General features: G+C 37.6%; 1 protein-coding gene and 1 long non-coding RNA gene across 2 annotated transcripts in view; both read right to left on the bottom strand.

Moving 5' to 3' along the window:
• LOC309492634 (uncharacterized protein) overlaps positions 1–10,527 on the bottom strand; it is a gene marked incomplete at its 3' end in the record, with an annotated part of 34,132 nt that extends 23,605 nt beyond the window's left edge. The window contains exons 1-2 of the mRNA XM_082161640.1: positions 10,244–10,527; positions 9,696–9,954 (exon numbers count right to left, since the gene is read on the bottom strand). Coding sequence (XP_082017766.1) covers positions 9,696–9,753 — 58 coding nt within the window. The 5' untranslated portion in view covers positions 9,754–9,954; positions 10,244–10,527. The remainder of the gene's footprint in view (positions 1–9,695; positions 9,955–10,243) is intronic.
• Positions 5,420–6,764, bottom strand: LOC309480807. The gene is made up of 3 exons (XR_014199788.1): positions 6,539–6,764; positions 6,069–6,351; positions 5,420–5,930 (listed from the first exon to the last, which is right to left on the bottom strand). It is a non-coding gene; the product is annotated as an uncharacterized lncRNA (long non-coding RNA).
• Positions 10,528–10,971: the final 444 nt, after the last annotated feature.

The raw sequence follows: 10,971 nt of genomic DNA on the forward strand, positions 1-10,971 counted from the left end.
TCTGAACAATGTTTCGAGGTGTGGTAAGTGTAGTACAAGCGGAATAATTGACTCCAGGCCGTTGAATTATTAGAAAAATAATGCACACCCGAGGTTTAACGGTTTAAACTGAGGTTTTACCACCTCAGCTGTGCATTATTTTTCTAATAATTCAACGGCCTGTCGTCAATTATTCCTTACATATTCTCCTCCTGCTGCTGCACTAAATGTTTATTTCAGTAGGAAGACGCCAGAAAAGACGCACAAGTATCGCTGTGATCGATGAAAACAATTCAGAAATGAGTCTGTCACTTAATCAAACTGCATAAAGTGTGTGTGATGGTTGTGTAAATAACACAGCTACCTCAAAATGTGAGTCATTCCATGAAACCGGTATGATTTGGACTTACATATTTTGGGATTTTTTTTACCAAAATGTATTACTTTTCTGAACACCCCACAACATTAATTACATATTTAACTTCCAGAAAATTTTTTTTCCCACCTCAGGCATCAAATCCCTATTATTATTGTAATTATTTTAAGATATGGCCACTATTAGTCTTCAACCCCGTTATGGACACTATGGGAGCTCTTTGAATATGATTATAAAATATATTTGTAATGAAATCAACATTTTCCAATTAATCAGATGTCCCTCACACTAATTCTGTAATTGTAAATGTAAAATTTACATATCATTTTACACTTATGCTATACTAAAGCCTGAAATGGGCACTTTTTGTGACAGCATCATTTTTGATCAAAGATGTGGCTTAACTTCAGAATTTGAACTAAAATGAGTATTCTTATGATTGCTCTGAACATTTCAGACTATGTTCAACAAACATTAAATTACAAAATTATTAAAATAATTAATAAAAATGTAGGTGTGACAGTGTTGAGACTAGGGTAACAGGGTTGAGGATGGTAACTGGGTTGAAGAGACAAATACAGCTTAACATATACATAGTTGTTTTTTACTCAAATTCACTGTAAGATTTTCTATAAGCACTGTATTTCATTATGTAACCAAGAAAAACAACAGATATAAATTGCAATTGCAACTCAGTTTTATTAACCCGACTGCAGGAAAAACAACAATAACATAGTATACATTAGAACATTATAAACTGACTGAATAGGTCATCAAAATAAAACATATTACTTGTGTGCTTTTTTGATATGTGTGTGAGCATGTGTGTGTGTGTGTGTGTGTGTGTGCGTGTGTGAGCATGTGTGTGTGTTCGAGCACGTGTTTGTATGGTTTTTGCATGTGCGCGCGCTTTGTGGCAAAAAAAGTAACGGGGTTGAGTGTGACGGAGTTGTGATTTTTTGCTTGATAATGGCCACTGCTCTACATGTAGTGAATAACAGGAGAGCACATGGCATGCATGGTATTAAGAAATCATATATATTGTTGAAATAACAAAGATCATTTTCACAAGTAATAGAATTCTCTCTTTATTTGCTGTAACAGGGTTGAGTCGTTGAGCTTGACAACCACAATATCACAATTCTAAATAAGTTATAGTTATAAAAGAAGGTGGTAACTTGCCTGTGTCTACACACAATGTTGTTCAGAAGACTTCTATGTTAATTCCTGTTATTGGTGTCACATAAGGATCTGTTCATTATTCTTATGGGGGAGAATGATTTGTGTAACGGGGTTGAGGGATTACTGAGGGACGGAACTAAATAATGTGATTCTAATTAATAATCATGAATTTCCTTAGAAAAAACACATTACCAGCAAAAAAGCACAGATAGATATTCATGGGAATGGCAAAATGTATGGACTTTTTTCTAATTATATAATTAATATCCCAAGTACACTTTCATAGAAGGCCATGAGGGACATGACAAAATAGGTGGTGTCAACTAAAAAAAAAAAAAAAAAAAAGATCATTTCTAATATAAAGATAATATGTATGTAATTATTTTTAAACTTTATTAAAGGAAACATTTCAATTGATACAAAAAGCTTTCAAAAATAGATTTTGGTGACACAATAGGTAAAATACACTTAAACATTTTTAGTAATACTCCAGTATTTTGTGCTGGAGAAGCACCACACATGAGCGATTGCTGCACACACCCTGCATTTGTAAGCAGTAATTCAAGGAGAATTACACTGTTGTGGAGAACACCTTCAATTCCAAAATACTCCTCAAAAAGTTCAAACATATTTAAAGATTTCACTCTCAGACTCATTTTGATAGCAAAATGTCGCAGTCATTGCATAATGTGACAATAAGTTTAACACCACGTGATTACAGAGCCATAAAACTCGTTAGCGCCAACTAGTGGCCGATTTCTTTCAAAATTCTTACAGACCTCTAGGGCCATGAGTCGAACATGCCCATCGAGTTTCGTTCCGATCGGCCTCCGTTAACCTTGTCTAATAGGTGCTCAAACTTCATTGGCCGATGGCGGCCATGTTTTTTTTAGATACACCAATGTCCTCATAGACATACATGGCACCTTGGACCAAGACACTGCATACCAATTTTCAAGTCAATCGGACTAACGGTCAGGTAGTTATAGCCTGTTTTATGTTTTTTTTTCATATTATAGCGCCACCTAGTCTTCAATCGTCGCGATTTTTTTACCGTGACCCCAGATTGACCTCTTACACATGTGTACCGAGTTTGGTGAAGATACCTAATTTACTTCTGGAGTTATAGCCATTTTAGTAAAATGCATATTTAGTAACAGTCTAGAGCCCTGTATAGTGCTGTATTTCTGCTTTTACATGAGCTACTGTCAGAGAGCAAATCTTTTTTTATTTTTTTTTTATTGATCTGAACTGACAAATTACACATTCCTGTTGGTTGAACACAACCTAATAGATATCAATCAATCAACAAAGTGTCCTGTGCTCACCTCACACCGGCTTTAGGACTGTATGGATCTTCATGTGTAGCTTCAGGTGAGTTTTAATAGTGAAACTCATCCCGCACTGATCACACGTGTGCAGCTTCTCTCCAGTGTGGATCCTCTCATGTGTTTTCAGATTTGATGACTGACTGAATCTCTTGTCACAGTGTGAACATTTGTAAGGTTTTTCTCCAGTGTGAATTCTCTGCAGTTTTAAATGTCCAGCTGTAGTAAAAGTCTTCTCACACTCAAAGCACATGTACTCTCTCACACCAGTGTGAATTTTCTCATGTTTATGTAAATTTTGCCGCAGTGAAAAACTCTTTCCACACACAGAACATGAATACGGCTTCTCCTTTGTATGAACTCTCAGGTGTGACTTCAGCTCTGATGCCCTAAAAAATGTTTTGCAACATTGATGACATGTGAACGGCTTCTCTCCGGTGTGGATCATCATGTGAACGTCAAGAGAATTTTTGTATGTGAAATTGTTTCCACACTGATGGCATACATACGGCTTCTCTCCAGTGTGGATCCTCATGTGTATCTTCAGGTCACTTTTAAAAGAGAAACTCATCCCGCACTGATCACACGTGTGCAGCTTCTCTCCAGTGTGGATCCTCTCATGTGTTTTCAGATGTGATGACTGACTGAATCTCTTGTCACAGTGTGAACACTTGTAAGGTTTTTCTCCAGTGTGAATTCTCTGGTGCAGTTTTAAATCGCTCGCTGTAATAAAACTCTTCTCACACTCAAAGCACATGTACTCTCTCACACCAGTGTGAATTTTCTCATGTCTTTGTAAATGTTGCAGCAGTGAAAAACTCTTTCCACACACAGAACATGAATGCGGCTTCTCCTTCGTATGAACTGTCAGGTGTGTCTTCAGCTCTGATGAGAAATGTTTTGCCGCATTGATCACATGTGAACGGCTTCTCTCCAGTGTGAACTCTCATGTGTCGCTCAAGATTTTGTTTGGTTGTGTAACTCTTTCCACACTGAGTGCAGGTTGTAGATTTCTTGGCTCTTCTTTTCTTTAAAAATGTATTTTTGGTCTTTGAGCGACTCAAAGGTTTTCCTCCAGGTTTGACATGATGTTCCTCCTTCACTTCACTCAGTTCTTCTCTCTCCTCCTTCACTTCACTCAGTTCTTCACTCTCCTCCTTCACTTCACTCAGTTCTTCACTCTCCTCCTTCACTTCACTCAGTTCTTCTCTCTCCTCCTTCACTTCACTCAGTTCTTCACTCTCCTCCTTCACTTCACTCAGTTCTTCTCTCTCCTCCTTCACTTCACTCAGTTCTTCACTCTCCTCCTTCACTTCACTCAGTTCTTCTCTCTCCTCCTCCACTTCACTCAGTTCTTCACTCTCCTCCTTCACTTCACTCAGTTCTTCTCTCTCCTCCTTCACTTCACTCAGTTCTTCTCTCTCCTCCTTCACTTCACTCAGTTCTTCACTCTCCTCCTTCACTTCACTCAGTTCTTCTCTCTCCTCCTTCACTTCACTCAGTTCTTCTCTCTCCTCGCTCTCTTCCATCAAGTCTGACACGAAAGAAACAATTATTAAATTTAATTTTTAGTACATCAAAATATTTCTCTTCAAAGAGAGCAATATAAAGTGAAAGGACATGAAAGTGAGCTCTGATGTAATAGTAGAAAGTAGACAACTGTTATAAAGTATTATGATAATCTGATGCCTTTTATAAATTGATTATATGTCCTTGAAACTTTCCATGAATGAGGTCAATTTATCTTCCAATTATTATTTTTTAAAACATTAAAGGCACAAATCCCTTGTTTCTTTAGCAAGAACTATTAAATATATTTGATCAAGAACACAATTATCTAACATGATATTACAGTTTTTCTCGATTGTTTACACACATTTTCTGAAAGCATGCCTCATATTCTCAAAACTCTACACACAAATCCAAAAACACACACACAATGGGCAAAACCCCTCAATGCTCCTGCAAAATGAAACTTTACATTCAAAACAATGTTATTTCTTCTCAAAATGGTATTTTGTTTTCAAATGACACACACAAACCATCATATGAATAGACATTTATAAGAACCATTTGAACACTGATGTGCTCAATGTAAAACACTATGATGAATGGAAAACACTTCTCCATTCATCATAATGATTTAGGCCTTTTTTTGTTCAGTGTTACACTTACTACAGATAGTACATACTGACAGTAAGTGTGTTGTAAAATATCTGAGAATATTGTTTTTATACTCAGAACACACAAATACACGGGAACGAATATATTTTATTTTTCCCACAAAAACAATGTACACAGTGTACATCCCAACCAACACAAAGTAGGACATACAGTGGTCTACATACAAAACAACAGAAGAATATACTGTATACAGTTACAGTAATAAAAAAAATAAAAAAACACTATGCTGCATCCTCTCTTCTGTTGCGGTCTGGCCACAGCACCTCATCCACATCACAAGCAATGTTTTCCCTGGCCAAGCAGCGGGGGAAATATCGCCTAGCATTGCGATTCCAGCCATGAAAAGCATCAGCTGCTATATCTCCACATGCGTCCTCCATAGCTTGGAGAAGAGGTATACGCGTTTGTGGATTTCGGTCATAAACTTTCCATCTCCAGGCAGAAAAAAATTCCTCAATAGGATTGAGGAATGGAGAATATGGAGGGAGATAAACAACTAAAAAGCGTGGGTGGGCAGTGAACCAGTTACGAACCAGAGCAGCCCTGTGGAAACTTACGTTGTCCCAAATGACAACGTACCTGAGCTGCTCTGGGCCATCTACCTGATCTGGTGGAATGAGTGTGTTGTGTAGGGTGTCCAGGAATGTGATCAGATGGGCGGTGTTGTAGGGGCCAAGGGTAGCATGGTGATGGATGACGCCGTGATGGGTAATCGCTGCACACATTGTGATGTTCCCTCCGCGCTGGCCAGGGACTTCAACAATGGCACGCTGGCCGATTATATTCCTTCCCCTCTTTCGTCTTTTTGTGAGGTTGAACCCAACCTCATCAATGAAGATGAACTGGTGCTCCACTGCAGCCACCTCTAGCTCAAGGACTCTCTGAAACACACATGACAATATCAGAAATAGACATGGAGTGGTCACTATTGTGAAGCACAATCATTATGATTACAATATTGAAATATGTATAATTTACTGTATACAGTGTTGGGAGTATGCATCAATTGTGGGACTCACTTGCACATAGTTATGTCGCAATTCTTTGACTCTTTCTGAATTGCGTTCAAATGGCACCCTGTAGACCTGCTTCATCCTGAGATGATTTCTGCGCAAGACACGGTCCAGTGTTGATAAGCTTACCCTATCAATATTTTGAAATATGTCATTGTTTTCTATTATCTTTCTTTGTATTTGCCGTAATGTTATGGCGTTGTTTTCTAGGACCATGTTAATGATTTGAGTTTCCTGTTCAGGAGACAGAACACGTTCCCGACCGCCTTGTGTTGGTAATCTTTCAGTTCTGCCAAACAAATAGTAAAATACTGTAAATACAAAGTAGGTATACATTTCCTATATACATGAAGCATACTTTACAGTATTTTTACAGTCCTACAGAACAGTCCACAGGCAATACTGTACTACTGTACTCATTGAGTACTGTATTGATATGTAGTACTGCAATTTTCTAGTGAGAGTAGATTTCTTACCTATTCTCATTTCGGAAAGTCCGGATGATGGATGCCACAGTGTACCTGCTCAAATTTGGCTGTACTCTTTGCCCAGCCTCCCTCATTGTTAGACCATGGTTGACCACATGATCAACCAAAGTGGCTCGGATCTCATCAGAGATTACGGTCCTTGGCCGTCCTCGTCCTCGTCCTCCTCCTCCTCCTCCTCCTCCTCCTCCTCCTCCTCCTCCTCCTCCTCCTCCTCCTCCTCCTCCTCCTCTCACTCCTCTGGCTCTGCCTCTGTTTCCAATGTTGGCATCCATTGCTCCATTGAAGAGCTCACCTGTTGCCCTTTTATGCTAAAGCTCTGATTGCTAATTGTAAAACTGTGTGACGGGTGTTTGCCCATGTGAAGAGTCAGTGTGCATATTTGAATGGCAGTGTGTTCCTTGTGAAAACAAGAAATTTTCCGCATGAAAATTGTGCCTAAAGCAGAGAATTGTGTGTAGTGTTTTGAAAAAAGTGTGTTTTAGAACTGCAGTTTGAGTGTAAAGCAGGAATTGTGCTTGTAGTTTAGCAGAATTGGCTCAGGGGGTTGGTGAATGAGTTACATGTTGTGGTCATTGTGTCTCAAGTACCAGAAAATGTGTGTAAACAATCGAGAAAAACTGTAACATTAAAATGTACAATACTGCCATATTTTGACACCAACTTTGAGATTTATATTTATTTTACTAAAACGTTTGAATTATTAATGGCCGTTCACTAGGGCTGGGGTAAACGATTATTAATTAAACGATTAGTCTGGCGATTATTTGATCAATTAGTCGACTAATCTAACGATTAATTGGAATTAATTACCCTGCCTGTTATTCGCATATCTCTCAAACTGTCGAAATCTCGAAATCGACAGGTGTCTTGTACGGGCACGAGTAAGTGCAGTGCCAAGTGTGACGTTATTTGGATGAGAAATGCAAAAGATATTGTTAAATATATCGGTCAAAGAAGCCCCAAGAAGATTGTGGTTTAAAAATAAACATTCTGACATAAACACTCTGTCAGCTACACTGTTTACTTCTGAATATTATAGTATAAACGTGATAAGTCCATTTTGATTAATTTGAGTAAAAAATGTGTTTTCTTTACCAAAAAAAGTGGCAAGATGAAAACCACTATTTTCTGTTTTAATAAAAAATTCAAATCCAGATTTTGATTTTCAAAGATTTATTATAAAAACAGATTATTTTTTCCCAAAAATGCAATAAATTCATGACACTTTTTTTTTCAAAATGCAATTAATCCACTGAATCAATATAAAAGTAATTTTTCATATTGAAACTGTCGAAAATACACAACAAAGTAAGTTGATCCACATGACAGCCTCTGAACTCGGTCAATACTAATCTTATATACAGGCACGTACTGGACTAAACATACATTCAATCAGCCATCGCTAAGAAATACCTCCTGAACTTTGTTGACGGCGATCAGCTGTAAAATGGCTTGGTCCTGCTCGGTTTTCGTTGACTTTGAGTACAAGAATTGAAAGTTTTTTAAAAGATCTCCTGTGGTTAACATGTCAGCGTGACAGAAGTTTGACGCTGTCCTGTGAGAACAAGCAACAGTCAGCATTTCTCTTCCTCCCGCGTGCCTCATCTTCTTAATCTCCTCACGTAAATGATTAGATTTCGATGGCTTACGTTTCTTCCCTACGGCAGAAACCACCACAGGTTCATCAATGCCGTCAAATGTATTAATTTGTTTGTTTGTTTGTTTGTTGATCAAAAAGTAAAAAGTAGATAAGGAAAACTAGGATGCCAGGTGTATTCAAAGCACCGCCGTCACTGTTTACAATGCGTGGAATGGTGCGCTGTGATTGGTTGAGCGGATTTATCGCATTCTGCAGAGAAAGGAGACTGGCGTTTGTCGGGGTTTGGAAAGAAAGGGAGAAAACATGACAGAATAACACGGCGGATATCGCATTTCAAGTAAGATTAAAAATGTACTTTTTCAATACCGACCCTTTACAATATTGATTTTTGCGGGAACAATTTTTTTTTTTTAAATGCCGTTTACCGCGTTTTGGAACCAAACTCTTCATTTTATTCACGGCCAATGATAATTAATTAATGACTAATTGGCCAATTTAATCCATTCTGCAATGTTTCGGTCTCCCACGTGTGTGTGGCGAGCTGTACCTCAGGGAACGGTGCAAAAAAAAAAAAAATGTAAGTGTCGACGAAAAAATATCACGTCATCGACGCGCCGCTACAGCACTACCGTTCACACTAGACTTTTCCTTCCACTGACTTCCATTCATGAGTCTGTGAAAGTGGGACAACAGAAACACAAGCTCAAGTGAATAACCCTGTGAGAAATAACACAAACATTTATCATTCAAGTGGAGTGGATTGCTTATTTTTATTTTTTTAATTATTATTATTTGTTATACCGGTATGTTAAATTTATGTTTGTGAAAAAGCTGCTGCAGAGTTTGACTTCATTTCACGACCGTCGCAGTGTGTGTAGAAATTTCACAAGCTCAAAGTGTAGAGTGGCTGCGGCTTTAACTAGTTTTAAATTAACCATTTTTATTATCAGTATCTGTGTCCTACATGTTTCAATCAACCCTGTTACTCCTGACATAATTTTCCTTCTTTTAAAAACAGAGAATTTCTTAAAACTGTGACACTCAGGAAGTGACATCATCTGGGCTCTTTCTAAAGCATGATGGGAAGACAAGAAAATAATCTCAATCCATTGTCTCAGTTTTTACACAAACTGTTCATCAACCCTGTTACCAAAGTTACTGTAAGAAGAATCTCTATAACTATGAATAACTTCTATGATATTTGACAAATTACAACTTCATCAGTGACTTAATGGTGTTTACTGATTATTACTAAAAAATACTAATTGTTTTAACTGTTGAAAATGACAAAAATTCTGGTAACGTTGTTGCAAATTGGAAACCAGATATATAAAAAAAATTAAAATAGAATTTAGCTCGATCTAATATTGATAATCAATATAAAAATGTCTCAAACCTCCCTTTACTGACCATTTGTTGAAGAAAACACAGAACATTCTGTACCATTTCATAGTTTAACTGTTTATCTAAATGTGATGAAGTGCTTGAATGTTTCTAACATGAATGTTCTTCAGCATCATGAATGAATGAAGAATAAACACCAACCTCTTTGTTCTTCAGGATCTTCAGTGTGTTTCATTCTGCAGGGTTCTGGATCACTCATGTTCTCACTGTCCTCTTTAATAAACTCAGTCTTTGCAGATTTCAGCTCTTCCTGATGTTCTGATGCTCTGATGCTCGTCTTCACTTGTAGCTGATGGGAATTTACAGCATTTATTGCTGAATTACTGTGGGAGGAGCTTCACTGATGATGTAATTGCAGTGGGAGGAGCTTCACTGATGATGAATTCCAGAGTTGGGGGAGCTGATCTGCCAAAATCAAAAGTATCAATTACTGAGTTTGTTTTTATAATAAATGACACTTCTAAGTGTAGCTGGTGCGGTCTGCACTTCACCGACTACTGCGTTGTGTTCTTCAGAATCAGTCTCTCTCAGTCAAGTAGAATGCAGACTCAGTATTTAATCACATTCAAAAATCAGAAAATAAAATACAGAAAAATTACCATGAAAAATAAACCATTGAACATCAATAAATACAAGAAAACTTTTAAATGAACACATTATATTTTAAACCAGGTATTTGAAGTACATACCTGTCCTGTACAATTTCAAAGAGAGCAAAAGTTCAGGATTCTACTCCATTCAGAATCAGCCTAACATAAGAAAAAGGACAACTGAAACATGTGGGCTGCATTACAAGACGATAGACTGGCGAGCGCTAGCACACAGCAAAACAAACCACGAGCTTAGCAATGTCTTAAGCACTCAAAACAGCAGTTCTCGACACATCTCAACTAAATGTATGTGCACTCATCATAAAATGCACGTACAAGTTACCATGTGCACTAAAGCTAAAGTTACAACCGGTATATTTCAAGCTTACATCGCACTGATGTGAACACCTACCTCTCTCAGTCCAGTAGAAATGCAGACTGAGAAACGAACGCGAAGATTCAGTATATGACCATCACTCGAGCCTCTATCCAATAGAGGGCGCACTTACACAACAAACAACTCTCCCGATACCTATGAAATGACTGAACAATACAAAACTCGCAAAACTCACATACCCATAAAATAAAAAATTAAAGGTTGCAAAAATATTTGTCATTCTTTAACGTGTTGAATAAGCATTTATGTGTGTCTATCTATTCATCCTACAGCAACTGGTGTAAGACTTTACAATATTACTGTTTGTTGTTGTATTTTTTTCAAAACTTGAAACTTGTGTGTGTGTGTGTGTGTGTGTGTGTGTGTGTGTGTGTGTGTGTGTGTGTGTGTGTGTGTGTGTGTGTGTCAGTTGGATTTTTTTATGTTTTTG

This window comes from Leuciscus leuciscus (genome assembly GCF_965113295.1).
Source record: "Leuciscus leuciscus genome assembly, chromosome: 1".
NCBI lineage: Eukaryota > Metazoa > Chordata > Actinopteri > Cypriniformes > Leuciscidae > Leuciscus > Leuciscus leuciscus.